At 57.0% G+C, this 25,576-nt stretch overlaps 2 protein-coding genes across 2 annotated transcripts in view; both read right to left on the minus strand.

Moving 5' to 3' along the window:
- DSCAML1 (DS cell adhesion molecule like 1) overlaps positions 1-9,185 on the minus strand; it is a 78,760-nt gene extending 69,575 nt beyond the window's left edge. Inside the window, exons 1-3 of the mRNA XM_042832077.1 lie at positions 9,131-9,185; positions 2,348-2,665; positions 473-619 (exon numbers count right to left, since the gene is read on the minus strand). Of these exons, the coding sequence (XP_042688011.1) occupies positions 473-619; positions 2,348-2,665; positions 9,131-9,173 (508 nt within the window). The 5' untranslated portion in view covers positions 9,174-9,185. The remainder of the gene's footprint in view (positions 1-472; positions 620-2,347; positions 2,666-9,130) is intronic.
- Positions 9,186-14,604: 5,419 nt separating this feature from the next.
- Positions 14,605-25,354, minus strand: LOC122167360 (FXYD domain-containing ion transport regulator 6-like). The gene is made up of 13 exons (XM_042831853.1): positions 25,282-25,354; positions 20,206-20,265; positions 20,047-20,085; positions 19,884-19,958; positions 19,750-19,786; positions 19,580-19,629; positions 19,468-19,495; positions 16,370-16,458; positions 15,830-15,868; positions 15,655-15,729; positions 15,091-15,127; positions 14,928-14,958; positions 14,605-14,802 (listed from the first exon to the last, which is right to left on the minus strand). The coding sequence occupies exons 2-12, from the start codon at positions 20,261-20,263 to the stop codon at positions 14,934-14,936; spliced, it is 552 nt and encodes a 183-aa protein (XP_042687787.1). The 5' UTR covers positions 20,264-20,265; positions 25,282-25,354; the 3' UTR covers positions 14,605-14,802; positions 14,928-14,933.
- Between the last annotated feature and the right edge of the window lie 222 nt (positions 25,355-25,576).

The raw sequence follows: 25,576 nt of genomic DNA on the forward strand, positions 1-25,576 counted from the left end.
GGGAGCACATCCTGCTAGGGTGGCCACGTGGCTGCCAGGTGCCAGGAGAAGAAAGAGATGCACAATGCCAAATTCAAGTCAAGAAACTGGAAAACTGACTCTGTGCCATTCAAAAACCAGGGAAACCAACCAGCTGCAGGTCAGGATGGGGATAGCATGGGACATCTCCTGCTGACCCAGTGTGAGGTGCCACGCAGCCATGGGGGTGAGATGGCTCAGGCAGGCAGCAGACACCGGGACAGAAGCCACGAACTCAGCAATGCACAGAGCATCACCATCACCAGAGACAACAACACAGCACATCTGCTCACACCACCGGGCCTCTCCGGTGTGAAGCCACAGGATGGTCCCCAGTAAAGGCCTTGGCTCTGGCAGCACCAAAAGCCATCCTCCACAAGAGCCAGCCCAACACGACCAAGCAGGTCAGGTATTCCAAGGAACACGGCGCTTCCCAAGCAGCTGTCTCTCTTACCTGGGATGATAGAAACGGTGTCTTTTTCCCAGGACACAACACTAACATATTCCTGCACTGAGGAGGGGATGAGGCACTTGAAGACAGCCACGTTTCCACGCATCGACCTTTGGTCCTCCACCCGGACGGTGTACGGCTCCCTGAAAACTGCAGAGGGGGGCAGATGGTTGGTGGCATGACAGCACCAGATGGAAACCCATCTTAGTTTTGCTTTAATCCTTCATCTCCCCCCCAAAAAAAACCAACTCCCCCCCCCACCTTGCTGGCTGTCAGGGCACCTTGCACTGCTGCTAGAGATCAGGAGCAGAATGGGTACATTGCTGGGTGCTACTGGGTGACACCTCACCTGGACAGTAGCAGGGGAGGTAGCAGCCACAGGTAAGCAGCCAGCTGAAGGACAGGCCCCAGCTGCACCGCTGCCCCCTCAACTCCCTGCTATTGACGGGGTGAATGAAAGAAACCTGCACAGAAAGGAACACCAGCACTGCAGCAGCGTAATCGGCCAAAGCCTCCTTAATCACATGGAGCAGGGGCTTGTTCACAGACTTTGAAGGCCAGCAGAGAGCATGGGGGCACCCAGCTGGGCTCTGCTCCCAGCACCCCAACCCCAGCCCCACAGCCCCTGCTGTGCCAACCCGCTCGTTCCCACAAAGGTAGTTTAAAATCAAGACCAGCATGTTTACAGTTTTCCATTGGCCAGAGAGATTTAATCCCTGTGCTCACTACTAGCTTTGCTAAATATTTTGAGAGTTTTCCCAATTCCTCATATTTTTAATTGGGTCTTACTTGCTTTCTTTATATAGCTGTCATTGGCTTTTCATGTTGCACGGCCACCACAAAGCAGAGAACACAAGATAGCCAAGGGGACACAAAGGTTTCAACCAATTTCAAGTGTTCCAGAGCCAAAGTGCTTGGAGATAGCACAGCTGAGGCCATCCTGGTGGCCCTGCTCATTGCCCCACTGCACGCTGCCCACTGATTGCACCTGCTAATAGCACAGATGTGGGCCCTGGGCAGCAAGGGAGCTCACAGAGCCCTGGCACAAGGATGGGTCAGCTCCATGCAGCACAGCCACGTTTACTGCACCCCTACCTGCTGCCATCCCTCCTCCACTAAGCTGTGGTTTATAGGTAACCTGCTAATGTTGGTAAATAATTCACTCCAGGAGGGGGGTTAATACCCATTTACTCTGCAGTACAAGGTATTAAAATAAAAAAACCCTGTAGTCACTTCTGTCATGTTCCCTCTGCTAGCCCCATTTTTAATAGGTTACATAATGAAGCCATTCCTGGGCTATTAGCCCTCCTCAGCCTGGTCAATAATTTACCATAACGGCTTTTGGAAGCAGCTCTTTGCCATATTCCTCCTTTTTTCTTTGCTTAATAAGCCTTGGCGTGCTTAGACTGGATGCTCCAGTGGGAACAGAGCAGTCTGAGAGGGGCTGTGGGACACGGTGGGGCTCTGAGCTGCAGACGGATGTGTCCCAGGTCCTCCTGCACACGATGGTTTACGCTGCTTAAGGGAGGTGCAAGGATGCAGCCGCACCATCGCTGCACCCAAACCACACGCCATGCCCCTGCCCATCACTGCGCAGCCCTCCCCGTGCCAGCAGCAGACTTGCATCACACAGCTTGCTCTGAGCTCAGGCAGGACACAGCTCACAGACATATTGGCAGCTGCCTCCTGTTCATCCAACCCCTGCGCTCCGGCTGTGCAGCATCGATTGGTGCCCTCGCAGCAGGGCAGCACAGCCCATGCTCAGCTTTCCACCGAGCACAGCAGCCTGCTGTCACCACCCCACACCAGGTGGGCAGGCCAGGAGATCCGAGAAAAGCCGTCACCGCATCCAAGCCCCAAGCCCCAGGGAGATCCTACCTGCTTTAACACGGATATTCGGGCTCCTGATTTTGCCAGCCGAGTTCTCCGCCGTGCAGAAGTAGTCGTTGTCGTGGATAAAGCTATTGAAGGCTGATGGCGAGAAGGGGTAGAGCTGCAAAGTCCCATTGGCATGGACATGCCGGATGTGGGGCACATCGTAGATGTCGTCACCTGTGGCCAAATACCACCGAAGGACGGCGCTGGGTGACCCTGCGGCCGGGCAGGGGATCACCACCCCCACTGTGCTGGAGAAGGTGACCTGCTGGATGGAGTCGTTCACAAAGTAGAGGCTGGTTCCAACATCTTCAGTGTGAGCTGCAGAGGAAGCAGAGTCTGAGGGTCAGTGCGGATGGCAATGCTCCTCAGCAATGTGATCACCCCGAACCCAGCCACGGAGCACAGAGAGAACATCAGGGCAGGGGCTGGAAGCACAGCTCAGGAACTACGAGCATCTCACCACAACCAGATGCCCCCACGCATGGGTGCTCCTCAGCCAGACGTGCAGCCTCAGATGTGCAGTGTGGGCTCTGCACAGATACACCACTACCCGGTGATGGGGGCTGTGCGTGCACTGGTGGCCCTGAGCTTGCACCAAAGCACAGCTCACACTGCCCAGAGCCACCCAGCACACTGTGATCACTGCAGAAAAGCAAAGGAGACCTCTCCACCCAGCACCCCCCTTGCCACTCCAGGACCACGAGCTCCCCTTTACCACCACAGCGAGCAAAGCTGCCTACAAATAAGGACGAGGCAGCCCCCAGTCACTCAGTTCCGTTTTTCTTTTTTTAGCCACATTTTTCTGCGTGGGCAGAAGGACACAGATATAGCAAGCGGCCCTCGGCGCTGTATTAATAGCTCTGCCTGGGAGCACCACTCGTGGTGCTGCAGAGCCAGCACAGAGCGTGCCATGCTGCGGGCTCCAGCGAGCCGCTGGGGACCTCCCTGACCCCAATTCCTTCACTTGGGGAGAAGAGAACAGGAACGGGGTGGGGAAAATACACCAAGATCCACATCTGTGCCCACATCACGCTCCACTCATTCTCAGCCAGGTCAACAAAGGAAAGCCCAAAGCACCTCAAACTGTGCAGAGCCGTGTCCAGGTTCCTATGATCCCAATGTGAGCACCCACATCTTGCTCTGCACTGAACCATCATCTAAAACACATAAAATGGCCAAGTTTCCTCCTTTGCCTACTCAGAGCCCTATAGTCTCACACCAAGGCCAACTGCAGCTGTAGAATCACAAAGCTTGGAAAAGACCTCCAACCATCAACCCATTCCCAAGTGCTGCACCTACAGAGCTGCATCACAGAGCAACCAAAGGGACTGGCAGCCAGCAAGATCCAGCACTGTCACTGCACCCCAACCAGTGACATGCACCAGGGCAGGATGTTACCCACCCTACACCCTGCCCAGCAGCGATGGGAGTGCAGCCACAACCCTATGGGGAAGCATCCTCCTGTCTGGTGAGGGTTAGAGCTGGAAGGGTGAAGGGTGGGAGCAAAGAGTGGAAAAATACCTCGTAAACAGAAATTCAGATTACCCATGAAGCTTTTTCAGGTCAAAGGGGGAAACGGATTTTTAATAGAAAATGGAAGTTATGGGATTGGCAATAGTTATGTGACAGACGCATAGAGTTAAATCCAGATAATCTCCTTTACCATTTAGCATTGAGCACCATTCTAATTCCATGTTTCATAAAACTGTCTCCAAATCACCGAGGGGGATTAAAAATTTAGAAATAGCGCCGCAATATTTTTAAACCAGAAATCACTGCTCACATCTGGTCAGATGTGCTGACCCTAACCTAAATATCGAGGGCATTAATTCACGCGAGCTGGAGAAGAGGCAGCTACAGAGGAGCCCACATGGAAGCGTTTCGCCGGGGGAAGTGCAGTGAAGCAGGCACAGCACCAGACTGCTGGTTCCAGAGCTGCACAAAGCCCTGCGCGCAGCCGGACACTGCCTGGCTCACTCTGAGAGGCACGTATTTGAAGTCATCAAGGTGCAATCTTCTTAAATTGTAGTAAATTACAACCTAGAGGTATTGAAATATTAATATCTCTCACTGAGCTGGGAGCAGAAAGTCATTTTGCTATCATCCCATAGGAATATTTACCAGCCTCGATGGCTGGACTTTCCAAACTCGACTCCCCCTGGAAGCGCAGCCGCTCTCAGCACTGCAGAGCCACGCGCCGTACGAGATGCACTCATTTACTCTAACGAGTGACTGAGGCAGAGCAGCCATAAATCGACCCCAGGGTCTGTCAGCAGCCACGTGCTCTGGGAGAAGGCAGCTGAGGTGTAGGTGTGAGTCCTGCATGGAAGCGACACGCAGAAATGCCAGCACATCCCCGATGGCAGCCCAGCGAGGCAATGCTTCCTCGCCTCCAGACCTCACAGGGAAGAGCTGCTCCTGTCACATGAAGTGGGTTTAGGGCTATTTGCCACGACCAGGTGCGTTGCTGCCACGCAAAGGGTTTGCAGCACCGTGGAGCAGACAGCTGCTGAACTGCAAACCCACTGCACCCCACCAGCAGCATATTCCCAAGGCTCCCCCTCGGGCTCAGCACTCCAGGTGCCTCCCAGGATCACCACCAGGCAAGCAGACGAGCTGGATGAGCCATGGGGGCTGCCCAGCCACCAGCTGTGACAGGCTCTGCCAGGAACAGCAGGCTAATCACTGCCTTGCCACTCATTTATTATCCTCATTAAGGGCATTTGACACCTGCCCTGTTCAAGGAGAAAGTGAAGTGGGTGGGAGTTGAGGTAGGTGGCATGGCCTGACCTTGCCTCCCTGCTGCCAGGAGGTGGGACAGACCCATCCCATGCTACCCATCCATGAAGCAGTCTTTGGCTCTGCTTGGAAGGAGCTTCCATCACCATCAGAGCACTAACAATCCTTCTGCTAACAAAGGGAGAGTCCTCAGAGCAAGAACTGACATCTCTGAGCATCACAGAAGGGAGAGGAATGGTGAGACATGGGGTCAGATGCACATAGCAGGGCTCCTCCAAGCGCCCCAGCACCTGCAGCAGTACACAGGAGGTGCACAGCCCCCCCGGCAGCACAGCTCCCCCATGCAGGAGGTCTCCCCAAAGCAGCAGTTTCCCAAGCCATCTTAAAGCCCTGACCTCAGCCAAACAGCCATCCCCACAGAGCGGTGCCCCCAAACACCAAGCACAGCCCCAAGGGCAATCCCAGAGCACACAGCCACCTTCCTTAGGAGGGAACACTGGAGTAGAATCTAGCTTCCAACCCCCTGTGGGAGTGCATCCTGCTCAGAGTGCTGCTGCCTGCTCCTTAATGCATCTGCATGGAAATTAAGGCCTGAACCACCTCCAGCTATTGCAGCAGCACCCAGGCGCAGGCTGTAACCCTTGCCTGGAAGGAGCAGCACTCCCACTCATTTGCCCAGCCCCTGCAACGTACAAATGGTCACCTCCTGCTTCTTCACACTAGAGTGTCGTTGTCACCTCCCCATCCCTGGAGGCTGGCACGGCATTCCCCAGCTCTGCATCACCTCTCTACAGCCTCCCAACCTCCTCCAGGAGGTGGGAACAAGCTCAGGAAGCACAGGCAGAACCTCTCCCTGCCCTCTAACAGCCCACCCTTGCTTCTCCAAGAACACCCAAGACCCAAGGGGACATCAGCAACGTGACCAAGACAGGCTGCAGCAATGTGCCCCCAGGCACATGGGTCAGGTCCAACGGACAGGGAGGCACTGAGGCCACGTATGCCTACTGCTGGCCTTCCTGCAGAGCCAGCAGCCCCTCACTTCCAAACCACAGCTGGCACACTTGCTTTAAGCACAGATTTCTGCCCCACAGCCGACAGGTGTGAGATGAGGGAGTTTGTCCATAAAGCAAGCCAGAGGAAGGCAGCTCGCTCACCTTGTCCCTTTCCCTTTAAGCTGCACTTGCTCCCTTCCCTCCCACAGAAATGAAACCCAACGGCCCCTTCCAAGAGGCAGCTGCTATGAGCAGTCAGGAAACGGATTTCCAAAATATTTGGTACAGCTCTGCTAGCAGGTGATGATGGCAAGATGCAGATGGTACACGGTTGGGTTTGTTTCTTAACCATCTACAAGCAGGGAAAGAGAAATCGATGACATTGTAACATACAAATACATAGCTGGCTGTAGCTGAGATTTCAAAGACAAGAAACACTCTGGACCCAAGGCAGCCACTGCATAGCTTCTCATTACAGCACGCTTTGTATCTACTGCGACAAGCAAACCCCTTCCTCCTTCATGCCCTCCTAGGAAGCCACACTCGTTAGCAGCCTGCTTGTCTGGGTGTGAGATGACTTCATGCGATCCAAGGCACAGCTCAGAACTCACACGCTGCCATGTCAGAAGGATTCCTGCCACAAAGAGACGCTTCCAGTTTTATCCTCGCTCCGTCAGCTGCTTCAAACGAGGACAGTGCTCCTCACCACTCCACTCTGGACCAGATGGGCAGAAGTGCTGCAGCAGAAAGGCACCCTATGCACTGCTGGGCAGCACGGCCCTGGCACCCGCAGCCTCTGCTCCTCCAGAGAACAAACACCAAGAAATATAGGGTTACCCATATCAATTTCTCATCCAAAAGCGAGAGCAGCCCTAACCCCACGCCAGGTGCAGGTAAGGGCTCTGGGCAGGTTGCCACCGTGGCTCCCAGTGCAGGGAAATGTTGGCTATCTGCAGGCTAACAAACGCCGGGCACGGCGAGGGCTCAGCACCGCAGCCTTCTCCTCCGTGCATTTAATGAGGCTTCCATGTTTCATTTCAGAGACAAACGAGCGCCATGCCACGCTGGGGGAGGGCCAAGATGGGGAAGGGAAAATAAAAATAAATATAAATAAAAATAAACGCAGGCTGCAGAGTCCACTGTACCCAACACCGGAGCATAGCGCAAATCCAGTGCCAAAATAAACCAGGACAGACCCAGCAAGAGATGATCTCCCAGCTCAAAGCCTCTGCTCCTCAGCGCACTGCTCACACCACAGAGCTCCTTCTGTCCTTCCTGGGGGCTCCCCGCCTCGGTTTGTTCTAAAGCAGGGCAGAAAGAAGCCACAGCCACCCCTCAACTTCAGCAGCCCCCCTGGATCAAACATTCATTTGCTTTCCGCTCCTACTTGAGCTCTTGCTCTACAGTGGGAATGTATTAAAAGGCTGTGCTCCGGTGCCCAGAAATATTAAGTGCCTGAAAGGTTTATCGTGCATTAAGCAATTCATTTTTTTTTTATCCCATTATTATAATGAAACTTCCCATTGTATTGCTGTCCTCTCTTTGGAACCGTTTCACTTTAACACTTTCCATCACCGAGGCTGCTCAGCACTGAAGATATGTTTTATTCCCCCTCCTCTCCCCAAAAAAATAAAGAGAAAATGAGGCCACGAGGAGTTGTGCTAATGGAGGCTTTTAATTTGCACTTCTCAGAAGAGATAGCTCTGTGGGGTGAGATCCTTCTTCCAAGAAGCTGGGGCTGCAAACAGGCACGGGGTTTATTGGCTTTGCAGTTCGTTATTTTGGCTGCTGGGGGCAGGGAATGGTGGGGTCCTCAATGCTGATTTGTTTCTGTTTTTTTCCCCTTGTAGCACGGTTAGAAATGCAAATGTAAGCAAAGCAGGCGCTGGCACATTCAGCACAGCAGATCCGAAACAAAAGCAATTTTGGTTAAAGCTCCCAAACGCAGTTTCAGCCCGGTTCTAATAAAGCAGCTATTCCATAATTAATAATTGATGGAATAATTGATCACCAGGCAACCGGACAGGACGTCCTATTAAGCCTCAGTAAATATTTTTCATCGGGTTAGCACTGAGATAGATGTGCAATTTAACAGACAGCAGGAGAAGTCTCATGGAAGGAGGCAGCTCCGCTCCCCTCATTTCTCTTTCATTTCCTAAATTTCCCCCCCTCCACTCCTGCTCTCAAATGTCAAAAAAAAAAAAAAAAAAAAAAAAAAAAAAAAAAAACCACCCAAAAAAAGATAATTAGGGCAAATGCCATTTCATATCCCCCAGGCACCCCCACCTGCCACAAGGTGGGCACTTCCCCCAGTCTGCAGATGTGGCGACGGACGTCCAGAGAGGTAATTGATGAGAGAAGCACAATTAAAAATTCCCACGGACCTGGAAATGGGCAATTCCTTTATGTAACATCGATTGATTGTTGTCACAAACGCCCTGCGATTTAACTGCCCGCACTCCATGCGGCTCCTTGGCTTTCTATTTTAATTGCATCTATAGCAGACTTGGTTTAGAGTATTACCTCCATAGATTTGGATAGCATTCACTTAATCTCCAACTTTAAATTAATCTCTAATCTTTAAGTGTGCATCTCTCCTTGACATACTTCTCCCACGATCCCCCCCCGAACGGCCCCCCCTTCCCAATCTGATTCATATCAAACCACTGGGTTACACTTAATGCAACATTCCTAGAGGGAAGGCTGTGATTTTTAAAGCGTCGCTGGATTTACCCAGCCTGATGGGATTAGAACATCGCTCTAAGTAGTCCCGGAAAAGCGGGCTTAGATGCACAGAGCTCCCCGAAGTAGCGCCGCGGGGTCGCCGTCCGGGGCTGGGAGCGGGGATGCTGCGCCCGTCGGTCCGCAGGTCCCGGCGCCTACGGGAGCGGCACCGACCCGCACCGTGCGCTCCTCCGGGCCAGCCCGAGAGTCCCGGAACGCCGCGCAGCCGAGGAGGGATGGGTGGGAGGGGGGAGAAAAGGAGGAGGGGGTTCGAACGCGGCCCGAGGGAGCCCACCGCCAGCCCGCCGCCCAACCCGTGCGGACGTACCTTTCCGCAAAGAGTACAGCAGGAAAAAAGTTACCAGCCACATGCCATAAAGAGCACCTATGGCCCCGGGGTGCGGCGCAATTGCGGACGGTGCGGTGCCCCCGGCGTGCCGCGCTCCCTGCCGCCGCGCTGCCAGCCAGGTTGAGATGCCCAGAGCCGAGCTCGCAGCCGCTCCTCCTCCCCTCTCCCGGCGAGTGGCGTCGGGAGGGTGGGCCGGGCTCCCGCGCACTCCCCGCCCCCGCGCCCCGCTCCCCGCCGGGCCCCTCCGCGGCCGGACACGGCCCGCAGCTGAGCCCCGCCGCTCGCCCGGAGCGCTCCTCGACGTCCCGGTTCCCCCCCCACGTCCGAGAGGGAGCGCATGTCTTCCCCGCGCTTCCTCGGGCCGGGCCGCGTTTTGGGAGGGCGGCTGGTGACACCCAGCCCTTATGCAAGCAGGGGGTGTGTGCTCGCGCGCGCCCTTCCTCTGCCCACCCCGGCTGGTGGCACGCACCGAGCCCGGCGCTGCGCTCACACCTGGGCAAGCGCGCAACGCCCCGCACCTCCGACCGCCCCGCAGCGCCGGGTGCGAGCGATCGGGTCAAGCGACGGCCGGGCCGTGCCCGTCACGCTCCGTAAAGCTGAGCGCAGCTCCATCGTCTGCAAAGCTCAACTTCACCTTCGTACAGAAGGGTTTCCCCTGGGGTGAGCCGTGTCCCGGCTGCAGAGCTGCTCCTCAAGGCAGCGTACTGTGCCTGAAACACGGCTGGCAGCGCTCCTCCTCCTGGAAACCCCTTAGCAGCCCAGGGACAAAATCGGATTTACAGGACAAACAGCACCAGCACTCAGTGATCCCATAGAATAGGGCCTAGAACCTCACTGCACCAGCATCCCTCCAGCCAGCACATACGCACCAGGCCATGCTGTATTTTGGGGTGTGTTTAATCCAAGGCTTAATTGATTGACTAACACCAAAGCCAATTTGACTGGACCATTAGAGGAGTTCAGGATGTCTTTTCTTGGAGTGATGACAAAGGTTTCTCTTTGCTTTCCAAAGCAACCTATTCAACCCCAATTTGTTGAGAAATAAACAGAAAGAATGAAGCAACAGTGAATAGATAAAAATATGCACTGTCTTTACTTTAAAGAAAAAAAAAAAAAAAAAAAAACTGTTTAGGTTTAGAAGAAAACACATCTCACAGCAAAAACAATTAGAAATGCAGCTCCTTGGATATTTTCAACCTGCTCCAGCTCACCGCAGTCCCTTCCTTCATGGAAGGGCTTTGAGAGAATCAGACACCTCTACCCCCCGAGGTGCCCCCTGCAGTGTGCTGACACCACAGCCCTTCCTCCTCCTCCTCCCTGAGGCAGTGCTGTATCACCCTCAGTGCTGGCGGGATCCATCACCCCCCCACACACAGCACTCTGTCATCACGTGTGGGTGTCCCCACATGCAGCCCTCCCTGCACCCCAAAGCTCTGGCTGACACCCACCCTGCACCCACACATCGCCCAGGGACTGAGGTGTATTTCCACCCCCTGCTCCACCTGTGTACAGATGTTCGCTGACATCCAGCAGGGAAATTGGGATTCTGGCCCATACTCAAGGCTACAAGCAAGTCCCAGGCCCTAGAGAGTGCCAGCCACATGCCAAGCATCTTCCCCTTCCTCCCCCAGCAGCTGAGCAGAACCTGCTGATGGAACCTTCCTCCTGCTATCAGCACACTGCTGGTCCCAGGTGCAGCTTCTGTCCCCTGCAGTGAGGGAGGGACCATGGGGCACTGACTGAGAGCCCACCCCTGGGCTTTGCCCCCACACTCAGAGAAAGAGGCCTCCCACAGCGCCCACATGCGAGCCCTCACAGAAGTACTGGTGTGTCTCCTTCACGTCAGCACTCAGCCCAGAAAGCTGTTGCCCTACTAAGAGCCGCCCCACTGACAGAATGTGAGCATCACACACCTCATGCAGCCCCTCTCCACTTCAGCACAGAACGCATACAGAAGGGCTGGCACACTTGTATCCTGGTGAAGGAGTTGCTTTGTCCAAAGCAGCCTTACCTGGCTGCAACTTTTTTGCTCTGGGGTTGGACAGCATTTATACTCAGCTCCTGGATACCCCCTAAGCTCACACATCCATTATTCCACTGGGTGCTTCGCCCAAACACACAGCCTGCACGTAGACACTGAGGAGCACTGCAGAAAAGCAGCCTTGCATCAGACCCACAGCTACAGCCACATCTGAGGACCTCTCTCAAGGAAACAGCCAACACACAGCCCTCTCACCCCACATCCCCCAGCCGCTCTCCCAGACAAATCCCATAGAGGAAGCACTCATTAAAACAGCAGGGCTACTTACAGGATTTCCACAGGATGCTTCCGATGCAGTGAGGGGCTTAACCTGACAGCACCCCTGCATCCAGGGAGGCAGCCCACTGTGACCCCAGCCTGCCAATTCTGAGAGCCCCCCACACACTGCCTCTATCCTGCACAGAGATCCCCAGTACCACCACACAGAATTCTTAGAGCCCTTGGGACTAAATTGCAGGATGGGCTGCACCTGCACCCATGCTAACTGCATGCACCTGGGTGCTAAAGGGGCACAGTCCTGTGAGTCTTCTCAATATGGGGAGGGGGCTGCAGGCCCTGGGTGCCCCAGGGATGGCTCGGTGCTGCACTGTGTCAGGGAGCAAAGCTCCCACCCCGCTCCGTGCTTCAGTTTCCCCCGATGGATCGAGCAGACCTGCAGCGGGAGGGCCAATGCCGGCGGCTTGCAGCCGTGTGTAGAGGTTGGTATCACCTCGATCAGACCGAGAGCAGCGGGCAGCGCGCTCCGACAGCTCTGTGCCTTCTGAAGTATGCTCCGAGCTGCACGAAGCGCGGCTTCTGCCTCCCCCTAGTGCCGCCGTGCGGAGCGGCGGGCCCGGCCGGGAGTCAGCAGGACCCGATCAGCTCCGAGCAGGGCTGCGAGGACCGCTCTTCGCTTCCCAGCTTCGTCTCAACGCCAAACCCGTCCGGAAAGCACAGCCCATCTCTCCTGGCTGCCCGCTATGCGGCTCAGCACCTGTGCCGTGCGGGCTCTGGGCTGGGCAGCTGCCCCGGTATGAGTGATACACCCTAATAAGCCCTGCTCCGGAGCGTGCCCCACAGGGGGGCGAGAGCTGAAACATGATTTGTTTCACTTGGGAGGATAATTTCAGCCCGTGGAGCCGCTGCTGCTCTGGCAGATCCGCTGCTGTTGATGGATGCGCTGCCTTTTCCGGAGCAGAACAAAGGCAGAGCGAGGCGTGTGGCTGGCACCCCGCCAGCCCGGCCCCGTCTCTCCACATCGTCAAGTGTTCCTCCTTGGCTCCATTAGTCACCATTTGCTGCTCTCCTGTTTTAGCTCATGAGGAGACATTTTGCATTCGCTTTTCCTCCCGGGCCAAATGCAACCCCGGCACCGCGGCGATGGCAGAGCGGCACTGATAGGCTGGGCACGATGAGCGCCCCGCATCCCTGGCTGCTGCCCCAGTGCCTCACCTCTCACATTTACAGTGCATTAAGCACCAAAACTGTCCGAGCCACAGCCCGTCAGAGCGCCTCTCCCTGTGCCTGGCAAAGCAAATGGTGAGTGGTGCCAAGCTGCTCTGAACTAGATGCTTCCCAGAGGAAAAGGGCGCTCCGGTTGCCCACTGTATTATTTACCCAATCCCCTTTGTGTCACAGAAAAGATTTACTCTGAGCAGATTAATGGCTCAAGGCACAGTGTGAAAGAAATCCCCCAAGATTGCCTGGTTCAGGGCAGAAGGCGAGTGCCTGCTCACCAGGGCCAGCAGCTCCTGGCCGTGCCATGGGGTCGTTCCTGTGGGCACCCCCAGAGAGGTGAGCGGAGTGGGGCAGGAGCCTTTTGCTGGATAGACATGGGAGCAGGGCAACCCAGCAGAACGCCGTGGCTTTTTGGTGTCCCCAACCCGTGGCAGAGTCCCTGAACCCCAGCCAGGCGTGCAAAGGGCTGTGTGAGCATACGTGCACACGTGTGTGTCTGCAAGCCGTGCAGAATAATGCTATTAATGCCATCTGGTGCCGAGACACAGATCCCCTGTGCAGGGAGCAGACACGGCTTTTTGCTCCCATTAATCTGCTCCCACTGTGCCTCTTGAAGTGGATATGTGGGGGTCTCTCTCTCGGGGCTGATGCTGGGGGATGTGTACCCTGAAGGCATGGCTGCCCACGAGCTACGGCACAGCCAACACGGGGAAATGGGAGCCTGGAGGGCACATGGCACAACTGAGGGTCCTTCCTCGTGCCAGCTGCTCTCCTGGCTGCTGTGCCCTCTGCTCCTTCTGCAGGAGGACACAACCACACCGCACCCTCAGGCTGTGGGGTTTGGGAGCTGCAGCAGGGAGAGAGGCCAGGGCTGCAAGCAAAGCCTTTGGCTCGTCTGTGCTGCTGCAGGGGAGCTGCTCCCCTCTGAAGGTTCCTGCTTGAACCGTGCAAAGCTGCACCAAGCCTTTATTAGTGAGTCAGTGTCAAAACAAAATTATATTTCCAAATAATCTCCTTACCGTGTTAAATAAGCGCCTCAGATTATACAAATTGCGCGGATTTTGTCTAATAACCTTCCCCTGGCTAATCCTATTTTACTGTCAGTGTCTGACCTCGATTTAAGCCCAAACGAAGCAGGTGAGGCAGTTTCTCCTCTGCCAACATCATAGGGAGGAGGGGAGTTTGAGTTTCCAGAACACAGAGCAATGAGGGCTTAAACCCACAGAGAGCTCTGAGTCCAAACCCGGTGCTCACTGCCTGAACTGTTCCCCACAATGCACCCCACGCCCTGCTGCTGCTGGGATTGCTTCCTCTATTCCCCTTTCTGTGCAACTTCTATTCTCTGCCTTGGCTCAAAGCTTGTTCCATCACTCCCAGGTGCACCCCCAGCTGCAAAGCCCTCAGGGGCAGAAGAACAGGGGCAGCACTGCGGGGCTGCACGCAGCCCAGAATCAGAGCAGCAGGGCACAGCGCAGCGGCAGCGTGCTGCATGGCGGTCGCTAGGTGTCTGCCTTGGTCCAGCACAGAACTCACAGCCAGCTGCACGCCTTGCTCAACAATTGCAGGAAAGGGATTTTTTGGTTTGCATCCAAAGATGTGAAACCGATGCACAAATTGTTTCCTGTCCCTGCGCAGGAAGGATGTTTGGAGCAAGCGGTCCGAGATAAGCAAGCGCACTGACAGCCCCTCCCCAACAGCACTGACCGTGTGTGCAGGGCACCGGCCAAAAACACAGGCAGTGCATCCCATGAGGAGGGCATGTGCTGAAAATTTGGGCCCCACAGCCAGCCCTCGTGCTGGGCAGGAAGGCACTGGGGTGTTTGGGCTTGGGGACATCCTTCCCTCTGTGGGACCCAATGCAGATGGGGTTACTGTGTGCCACTGGGCCGTGCTGTGTTGGAAGATGCCTGCAGGGCAGAAATTCATTGGTGCTGGGCCAGGAAAGTGGGCAATTCAGAATGTCTCGGGTACAAAGTTTAACCTCTCTCAGCTGGAACTTTATTAGCTAAGAAACACTCGCTGGATCTACCAGAGGGGAAAGCACGAGGGCAATTAGCATCCCAGCCTTGCCCAGGGTGAGCAGGATAATGAATGGATGCATTGGAGCGGGGCAAGGGGTGGCCTTTGGCAAGGACTTCACAGCTGTGGATGAAGCTCTCCTCCCACAGCAACTCTGGAACCAGATGGAGTGGAGGGTCACAGTTCGTCCTCGCACCGCTCCCCCCAGAGCAGGTGCCCGTGTGGCTCTCAGCACTGCCCTGAGCCACGCAGCCCCAGGTGCCTCCTCCTGCAGCCTACCTGCAGCTACAGGTCCTCCTCATTTCCTTGTCTGTGGATGGAAAAGTGAGGGGAGACGCATTACCCTGGGCAGCATCATGGGGAGGGGCGGGAGGACAAGCCGGTCTCTGTCTTTGCAGCCAGCAGGAGAGATAGGGCTGCCTTAAACCCGAGCCATACCCACCTCCTCTTCTTCTTCCCTCCGCAGTGGAACCGCCGGCCTGGGGTTGAGAGGAGCAGATGAGGCTTCTTGTGCCCACAGCCCCTCCCCATCTCCCTCCTCATCTCCCATGAAGGCTGCAGGGCTGTCCGCACTCTGTGCTCAGCAACGCCTGAGTGCTCTCCTGGGTGCCCATCTGCCTCCCCACGCTGCTCCTACGGACGCAGGAGCTTTGCTTATCTTTCTCCCTAAAGCACTCGGGAATGTCGTGGTAAGAGCAGCTTTGCAGAGAGCCCTGCACGCTTGGCACCGCGTCCCTGGGAGCTGCCAAGGGCTGTGGGAATGCTGCTTTCTCCCTAGGGAAATGTCAGACTTTTTCTCTGCTATTTTTAATGACTGACCTTCCCTCCGAAGCCTTTGACGCTGGCAGGGAAACGCTAAATATTTACAGCGTCTCCTTCCCAACTCACTTTGTGTCGGGAGTTGGCCTGGGTGGAAATTTCTCAGGCGGCTGCGGGTGATGCCCACCCTGGCAGCAGGACTGACACCCCGGGAGCAGAGAGGAGCCCCGTGCAGGGCAGCACTTACTGAGGATGATGAGGAGCCCGATCACAAAAGCCACGACGGCGAAGATCAGCCCCCCGTGGCGGATGGTCTCATAGTCTGGGGGGAAGGATGGGAGCTGCAGCATCAGCCTGGGTGTGTGGAGGTGGGCTGCCAGCCCCCCCACTCACAGCCCCACACCTCATGGGCACCCACTTACCGTAGGTGAACCTGTCCGGGCCCTGCTCGGGTGCTTGTTCTGGAAAAGACAAAACCCAATGGGAGCCTGAGCCTGGGAGCTGGGCTCATAGTGGGTGCCTGGGCAGGGAGGTGAGGTGGAAAAGCTGAGAGCTGCAAGGAAGAGTGCTTTGATTTCCTTCCCGATCCAGTAAAGGATTCCCAAACTCTTGTTTTTCACCCCAACTCACCGTGTGCTCACAGGATGCATTTGCAGACGCACGAGACTTGAACTAAGCTGCACACAAGGACCCGGAGCACCGAGCACCCCATGGGCTGGCACTGTCATCGTGGCTGTGCCACTCTGCGAACCACCTCACCTGATGGCACGTCCCTCGGCAAGGAGAACTCAGACTGCAGAAATGCCCTCCAGAAGCTGAATGCTGTCCGGTGCCGGTGCCCCAGCAGGCTGTGGGGCTTCGAGGACCCATCCCTGCATCTCTCCCAATGAAAGCTGCCCCCACCCTGATGACAGGAGGGTCCTGTGCTCCTGTGTGTTCCCCGCTGCCCGCAGCTCCCTTACCGTCCCCCATCGCGCCGGCGTGCCGTCCAACGGGCGTCTGGCTCTGGGAGTGGGCACCCAGGGGAAAGCATGGTAATTGGGAGGCAAACCTCATTAAACATTAACGGCCTCGGTGTAATGTTTATCGCAGTCACGAGGGGAGGCCCAGGGCTCCTGCCTGCCTTTGGGAGGGAGGGCCTGGGCAGAGTGCCCCTGTCTCAGCTGGGAGGAGGGCTCGGATGCTGGGTGGGAGTGAGAGAAGGGTGACAGCAGTGCCAGGTCCCTGCAGTGCCAGGTCCCTGCAGCAGCCCGATCCCCCGATGCCCCAGCCATCACTAAACCATCCCAAGGCACTCGCTGCACACCAGCGTGGCATTGCTGGTGCCAGGATGCTGCACCCCCCAAGCTGTGCCACCTTGGTGGCGAGGCTGGCTGCCAAGCAGACTGCTCCATCCAGTTAGCCCTAATCTCACCATCAGCGAGTGGGTGCCCAAGCTGCTCAGTGCTGAAGGAGCTGAGAAGAACTGGCCCAACAGAGCAACCCCCTGGACATACCCGGGGCTCAGCTCCAACTCATCCCAGGAGGTGCACATAGGGCAACACAGGCATCCGAGGTGCCATGAAGCCCAGCGTCGCTCAGCACCCCTCTCTCAATGCACCAATGGCTCAGAAGGGATGTGTCCCAAAGACCAGGGGACAAAGAGGCCCTGTGCCCATGCTGCTGGGCTCACTGTTCATGCAGCTATTGACTCTGGCTATTGTTGAAACTGCTGCTGGCTGCAGAAAAGAGCGCGGCACGGAGCAAGCTCAGAGTGCCTGCCCACTGCCAACACAAAGCCCTGTCTGTGCTGCCCGGGGGGCCGCTGCCACCTCCCCCAGGGAGCCAGGCTGGCTGCCTCGCTGCCCAGCACAGGGCACAGTGTGGGAAGGGCTCAGCCCTTGCTTTGCTCCATGCTTGCCCCCAACCTCTGCACACTACGCAGTCAAACACCGGTAGAAATGCTGTTTTATTCCTTTCCCCCTCAGATCACAGCACAGAACACACCAGTCCTTCACCACAGCAGCACGCTCGCCTATTTAAAAGGAAACACAATAGCTCTGTTTATTTGACAACAGTCAAAAGTCTGGCTGTTTCTACACAACCACGGGGTTTTCTTTGTTTAGTGTTAACACCAACGGAACGCCACAGACACCACGGGCACTCCAACACCGACACTGGGACAGGCACACAGCGACGCACTGGGCTGCAGGGCACGGGGGGCTGTGCCCAGGGACAGATGGAGCAGCGACAGCCAGGAGGGAGGGACACAGTACACAGGACCCCTCTCACAGCCTCCAAGATGCAGAGAGTTTTGCTCCCACACCAGCACAGCCGCAGGTTCCCAGTGAGGCTCTGCATGGATTTGGAGAAGCCACCAGGAGCAGAGGGCTTCTGGACACGGGGGGGTGACCTGAGCCCACGGTGGCCAGTGGGTGTGCAGAGCTCTGAGCATCGCTCCCTGCTGCTACTGAGTCCTGGGGCTGAGAGCATGAGGGGTGACAACACACAGCCACTGGGGGACACGGACACAGGGTGGGCACTGGGAGGAAGTATCCCTGCCCCTTCCTGCTGGAGGTGACCAGGACAGGGGCTGAGCTCAGCGTGTGTACGGTTCAGCTCCACCCCAGCAGCACACGGAGCATTGGTGAGGAGCGGTTGGTGCTGGCTGGTGGGGTCACCACTGCACAGCCGTCCTCGTTCACAGTGACACGGGATTTCACAGCCCTCTCTGCACTTTGTCCCATTTAATGCAGCACGGCGCACTGGGATGGAATTGGGGAGCTCTGAGCAGAGGAAATGGGGGCTGTGCCAGAGGGGTCCCTGCAGCCCTGAGCCCAGCACTGTGGGGCACCTGGCACAGCCCAGCCCTGGGTTTGGGGCCAGGGGGATTATTGCTGAACAGGCAATGAGTGCTGTGCTCCCTTTCTCTCCCAGCCATGCTATGGCCGGCTGCAGTCCCAGAACAAATGGAAAAGCCACCAGAATGCTGCTGGTCTGTGCCAGCAAGCCAGCTGGGGGGGAGCCACATGTGCTTGGTCCCAGCCTCACCATGTGCATGCATGTGTAGGCACTCAGCAATTTCCTAAGGGCTACGGTGCCTAGGCTGCAGTAAGCTGCATGCACCACCACAGCCAGGGCTGTCCGTGCCCTGCAGCTTCCATTGCCAGGGCCGGGAAGGAGCAGGGGAATTGACGCAGCACCATGGAGGCACACGGTGCTTCGCAAACACCCACGATGCTGCTCACCCCCTCCCAGGTCCCCACAGGACCCAGGGCAAGCCAGGGGTCCGCCATGCCCAGCCCACATCACACTCACAGCACGAGGAAGGTGAGGAGAGAGTCACTATTACAACATCAGCAACAACTAGCCCTAGAGGTAATGGTCACCTTACATTAACATACACAGCACTGGAGGCAGAGAGGACAGTGAGTGGAGTTAAGTCAGGTTAGTGGATAGAAAACCGGTGTTGAAGTACAGAGGGTAACACAGACACAGCAGCTTTGCATCTCCTCCAAGGGATCTGTTGCTGCGGGTTCAGTTTCCTGGCAGGCCGCTGGCACCTGCGTTCCGAGCATCTGTCCTCAAGTCTCTTGGTCTGCATGGGGAGGACAGCGGGGATCAGCTGGGCACACGCTGCAGCCCTGCCCTGAGTGGGGACAGAACATGCTCCTACCATCACAGTGACGCTTTATGAAAGCAGACCACAGCCCAGGAGCTCAGAGGAGCTCTGGCTGCAGGGTCTGTGGGCAGGCAGGAGGTGACGTGCCCCAAGGGATTTACGCACAGCTCTCTAGAAGCCCTAAAAATAAAACCACTTTGCAGTGGAGGAGCAGAAGGAAAGGGAGTGTACCCCAGGGGAAAATCCGGACAGATGCTTCCCTTTCCTGCTGTGCTGCCCAGGGCTTGCAGAGCTCAGGGCTCGCCAGCTCTGCACAGTGCCATGCCCCAACCGCAGCACCATGCTGAGGACACAGAGCTGCTCAGAGTAGGGGCCCCACAGCTGCCCTTGTGCACAGCCCCAGCTCCCCCTCCCTTCTTCCCCAGCACCCACGCTGGGACTCACTGCATGGCTCTGGTTCAGTTCTCTGCTTTCTGCGCTCCCGTTGCTGTAAAGAGAAGAGCAGAGCGGTTTGCAGAGCCAGAGCAAAGGCATTCTCCTATCCAGCACACATGGCACAAGGCAGCCTTACCATTTGAGGTGATCAGGTTCTCACCCTGAGCCTCTTCATCCCCCGGAGCTCTGCAAGGAGAAGAGCACAGTGAGAGCAGCTGGCACTGGCTGCAGCATGCAGGGCACACAGAGGAAGGTGCTTCCAGTGGCATGAGCACCCAGGGCTGTGCAGCAGAGCATCTCACTCACCTGGGCTTCTGGTGAAAACTGCACCTGCACCTCCTGCCTGCAAGGGGACAAAAATACCATGAGTGTGGGGATAAGCCATGGCTTTTCCTGATGGCTGCCCCAGCCCAGCCCCTGAGCACTGCGCCCCAACTCACTGAGTATGAGAAGGATGCCGACAGTGAACAGAACCACGGCAAACACCAGCCCACCAATCCGCAGGCTTTGGTAATCTGTGGAAAGGAGAGAGACACGTTTCTGCTGGGCTCAGGGAAGGGGAGCATCTTCTGCTCCTCACTGCACATGCACAGCAACACTCACCATAGTTAAAGGGGTCTTCCTCCTTCTCTTGGGTGCCCACTGGAAATAAGCAGACAAAGGATGTAATGTGAACATACTGAAGGGTGAAAAATTCCACCCTCTCTGCCCAGGGAGGGGATTGCCCCTGCAGGCTGCTGTGCTCAGAAGCACTGTACCCACCATCCGCCGCAGCTGCCGACACCAGCAGGGAGCACAGGACGATCAGCACCGCCTCCATGGCTGCAAGCGAGAGGGAGGAGCAAGGTCAGTGCCCAGTGATGGGGACATGGGGAGGGCTGCCCATCACACAGGAATGGGGAGGGTGACAAAGCCCCAGCAACCCCAGTTGTGATGTCTGATACCATCACCATACCCCAGTTCCTACGCCTGGTGTCATCACCATACCCCAATCCCAATGCTTGGTGCCAACACCATACCCAGCCCCACCAGCTGGCACCATCACCATACCCAGCCCTGATGCCTGATGCCATCACCATACCCCAACCCCAATGCTTGGTGTCATCACCAGACCCGGACCCATTGCCTGACGCGATCACCGTATTGCCCACCCTGATGCCTGGTGCCCATAACCCTCCAGCATTTCACACCTAGCAGGTGCAAAGGATGTGCCAGTAGGGTGGGAGTGGTGAGCTGAGCATTGCTTCGTGTGGAGTTGTGAGTTGCCTCTCACAGCTTCTGTTGCCTTCCGTGCTGCCAGGGCCAGAACAGAACCCCAGGGGTGCTGACCCCACTCCTGGCCGATGTCAGCTCAGCCTCAGGGTGGTGCCACATGGAATGGGGTGAGTGTGAGGGCTGCAATGCCTCCATCAAGGTCAACGCTGCGTCCTTCACCCAGAGCATGCTTTAATTTGTCCCAATTAGCATAGCAATTACATTCTCACGATGAGGCCTGTGACCCTGGCACTAGTGGCTGCACTTGCCACCCTCTCCCCCTCCACTCACCTGCAGCAGCAAGGAGGTACTATGAATAACCCGGGTCCTGGTGACAGATGAGCTTGTCCCTGTCCCTTACAGGGCTGGGTGGTGCAGAGCACAGCAAGGAGCTGCACAGGGCTCCTGCTCCCACACCTCCACAGGGACACTGGGGATCCTGCACCCTGAGCACTGCTGCAGCCTCAGCTCTGTGGATGCGGCTCCTCCGAGGGACTGGGAGTGCTGAGGTAGATCTGACGCTGACCCTAACCCCACAGCACGCTGCTTGCTTGTGTCCCGTTGCTGCCAGGCAGTCACCAAGCAGCCAGCAGTGCAGCCCTACCTATCTTTTTTTCCATTGGGGAGCAGTAGAGACACTCCTGGGGGCAAAGCAAAGAGGTGGCACTGCGCTACACACTGGGGGCACAGAGCAGGGGACATCCCCAGTGCCGGGTGGGCCAGGTGCCAGCTCTGGGCACACACTGTGGGCTCGGTGGCCATACATGGTGCAGAGAGCAGCTAGCTGCAGGAAGGGGTTATCAACCCTGCACAGCCCCGATAGCACCGTGCCGCAGAGGCACCGCAGCTGCTGTGCTGGATGAGTGCCGACAGGAGAGGGGCCCACAGCAGAGCAGGAATTCAAGGGATGCGGATCCCTGGCATCGGGCTACGCAGCCCTGTGGAGCCTGACCTGCTTTAGGGACAACCTCTGTTCCAGAGACGGGCAGGTGTGGGCGCAGGGCCCCCAGATCCCCAAGTGGAGCAGTTGTGTGCCCAGAAACGGCGCCCAGAGCCAACCCCAAGAAGTCAGGGCAGGGACCCATGTTTCCACAGCCTCATTAATTCACCATTCCCAGTCACATCCCGTGACAACTCGCGTCCTTCCCTCCCTTCTCACGTCCTGTCATTTGGAAGCAAATGCGCTTCATCCGAACGCCGGAGGGTTTAATTTCCCCCTCCTGCAGCTGCCACTGCCTTTGTGCAGCACGGGCTGCACTGCCACGCCGCTGCCCAGGCAGCTCCCTCGTTTGCTCAGGCACGTAACTCTGGATAATTACCAGGTTTTAGAAGCGTGCACAAAGAGCCCAGCAGCTGGTGATACAGTAACTTCTAGTTGCACATTTTCCCGTGTCCTTTATCTCATGGCCTCTATCTATTTTCAGTGTAGGCAGACGGTGCCAAATCAGTGGCATTACCCAACAGGAGGCTGCTGGGGGCATGTGGACGTGGCGCAGACCCCCACGCAGGCACTGTGTGTGCTACTCTCAGCCCTCTGCTCACTTTTGGGCTTCTCGAGCATGGCAGAGTTCAGCTTTTCGCCAAGCCAAGCAACACAGCACACATATGTTCTTTGTTTTCCTAACTCCCTTCTGGAAATTCACACACTTCTGCACAGCACAACGTTGCTCCGCACACGTTAACCACCAGGATTGGCAGTGGCCTCGCTGGGAAAACAAACACCACATTCTGGAGTGCAGATGAGCCCGTTTCTCCTCCAAGGAAGCATATGCTTTGCAAATCATCCCAGGTTTTTGGGTTCTTTTCAAGCTGGCCCACCCACTTCTTTGTGAAGCTGAAGTAAAGTGAGAAGAGCAAACACTGCCCGGGGTTTGCCTTCCTCCCCGCCTGCACCATCAGCTTGAAGCGCTCAGGGCACTGAAGCTGCTGCCCACTGCCCTCCATTCACACCAGACCCAGCAGCGTCCTGCACACAGCACGGCCACTGAGCAGTGGGGACCAATCCGTCTCCCCCAGCACTGGTGTTAAGCTGCTGATCACTGAGCCGTGCAGCCGTGTAAACCTCCATGTAGGGGAGTGCAGAGCGCTGGGCACGTGACTTGAATCAAAACATGTGTTGGTTTTGTTTTTTTTTCCTGTTAAAACGGATGGATCTGCCATAACAGAGAGCAGCACAGGAAGCAGGGCAGCGGCACGCAGGGCTCTCCTGCACCATCGCCGTGGGTCAGCCGTTTTAACAGCCGTTTTAACAGGGAATACCAATCCTTGTGCCCTCATCACCACCCCATACCCACCCCAGGGTGTCTGAGGCAGGCAGGCAGGGGGCTCAGCACCCGTATCCTGCAGGGCTCCAGCAACAAGGAGCCGGGCTCTGCCTGCTCCTGGGCAAGAGCCAAGGTGCTCCCACAGCACCCAGTGGGATACGAAGGCAGGGTGTAGCTGGGGAGAGAGGAGAGCAGGGAAATCCCCAGCAGGAAGACCCAGCTCGCTGAGGAGCTCTCCGAAGCCCTGCCAGGGCAAGGCGGGTACATTTGTAATGGTCTCCAGTCTAGAAGCACCCTTTCCCTTTTCATTGTTTTGCATAGATCAGCCCTGTCAAGTCTCAGCCATCACCGCCCAATGCTGGGCAGCCTCCCTCCGTCAAGAGCCCTGGGGGCATCTCCTGGAGATCAGACCTAGTTAAAATCTCCAGTTTCTGTGCAAAGCCCCAAGACGGTGACAGCAGTGCTCAGTTGCCTGAAGCATTTAGGAGTGTGCATGTGTGAATGGACATTTCCAGCTACGCATAGATGTGCTCTTCTGCCATCTCACGTCAGCATCAATCTGGCTATTAATGTGCCTGTCATGCCTCTTCTTCCTAAATGAGAGGAAGGAGGATTTCCAGCCCCCACCGCTCCAACATGGACATCACTTCCCAAATTTGGTGATGATTCAGAGGTTGGCCGGGTGGAAGACAAAACCGACCTGCCTAACATCAAGCTGTCTCTTGTGCATATCTCCCCAAAGCAGGGAATATTCAAAGGAAACCCTCTCTGGGATCCCGAGGAACAGACTTATGCAGACCCCATAGACCAGCCATGACCCTCTGGATGCTCACAGGAGCACACGGTCACAGGGGATCACTGCAGACAGCCCACACCCTGTGCTCTCTCACCAAGCTTGCCACCTGCAAGGTTTCACCCAGCCCTGAAGCACCCAGAAACCCACAGCCACCTCCCCCAGCTTGTTCTCTGCTCATTTGCTTAACAGATAACCAGGTGCTGTGGAGCTGAAATTTGCAAACACACCAGTCTGAAGCACACCCAGCACTCTGCAGCCCTCGCTGCACCTCAGCCAAATCCTGGGCTCTGCTCACTGTGTGCGGACAGCCAGGTACCGAGCACAGGTCCCTGTGCCTTGTGCCAGTGCTGCCAGGCTGTGAGGAGGGACGGCAGGCACGGGATGTCTCCATAGTGGTGTGCACAACAGCTGCAAAAGCTCGGAGGCTCTTTTACAGCCCAGAATCACTCCAACCTCCCGAAAGGCAAACAGAGAACACAGCTCCGTGTAGAGCTCCCAGCTCACTGCAGCATGGAGTACGTGAAGAGTTCCTCCATGCTGAAGTCTGAACTCCTGACAAAAGCGTGACTCTCCGCAAACGAGAAGGGAACTAAAATTAAAACACGAACGTGGAACACGAGCAACACGAGGGGCAGCAGCAGGCAGCCCTGCGCCTGGCCGGGACGGGGTGTTTCCTGGCAAGGCGACTGCAACAGGTGGCCCTGCTCTGCAGCGACTGCACTTTCTGCTGGCAGCACTCCCCATCACCCCGCCTCACGCTGCCACCCAACACATGGGCAGTTCCTTGAACTTCTCTTCATTGCAACCAGAGCAAAATCACTCGGTGGGGCTGAAAATCCCGATGGGTGCAGGGGACGGCTGCGTGCTGCCATGCACGTGTAGCTGTTCCCACGGGGCTGCTCCTTCACGTTGCAGAGCTTATTCACATCCACACAAACCACCTGTCACTTTCCCTCCCACAGAAATATTTCTGCAAGATCCGAGTTCCGCCACATGGACTCTGATATCTGTTTCTTCGGGAAGCACTAATTACACACCCGGAGACACGCTCTTCCTTTCCTCTCGTCTGCCTTCCCAGGATATAAAGCACTCAACTGTTTATGTATTGCCACGGCATTACTAAAATATTTAACAACATGAGCCTGAACGTTGCCAAATATTTGGCGAGGAGCAGCCGCCTCCCTTTTCCTCGACGGCTGCACGGGGCGCAGCGAGCAGGGACAGCCCAAGTCCCCCCACGGTGGTCTCCGAAGGAGACGGGAGATCCGCCCGAGCGTCTTCCCAGCACGGGGGGCTGGTAACCAGGCAACGGTGGGATGAGGGAAACCATGGTACCCGGCGTTGTCATGGCAGCCGCCAGGCCGGGGATGCGGGCGGCCTCGAGGCGAGGGGCGATGCCCCGGGCACCCATCGGGCAGCGCCCCGACGGCACGGCGGATCCCGGGGTACGGCTCGGGAGGAGCGCCCCGCGGCCACGCAGGACGGCCCCCTTCCCACCATCCGGGCCGCGCCCGCCGCACCCACCTGAGCTCTCCGGGCCGGAGCGGGGCAGCGCAGGGCAGAGCCGGGTGGAGCGGGGCCGGGGCCGGCGCTCCCCGCTGCTCCGGGCGTGCTGAGCAGAGCCGAGCCGGGCGGTGCCGAGCAGGAGCCGGGCGGGCGGCGAGCGCGGCGAGCAGGGAGCCGCACAAAGCGAGCGGGGCGGGCCGGGCGGGCGGTGCCTGCCGTCGGGAGGGGCGGCGGCGGGGGGAGCCCGGGGCGGGGGCTGCGAAGAATCGGCCCCCAGCCCTCCGGGAGCCCCGCCGAGGGCCGGGCTGCGAGC

This window comes from Centrocercus urophasianus, unplaced genomic scaffold (assembly GCF_019232065.1).
Source record: "Centrocercus urophasianus isolate 14NV4802_14NV808 unplaced genomic scaffold, USGS_Curo_1.0 seq_37, whole genome shotgun sequence".
In the NCBI taxonomy this organism is placed as follows: Eukaryota; Metazoa; Chordata; class Aves; order Galliformes; family Phasianidae; genus Centrocercus; species Centrocercus urophasianus.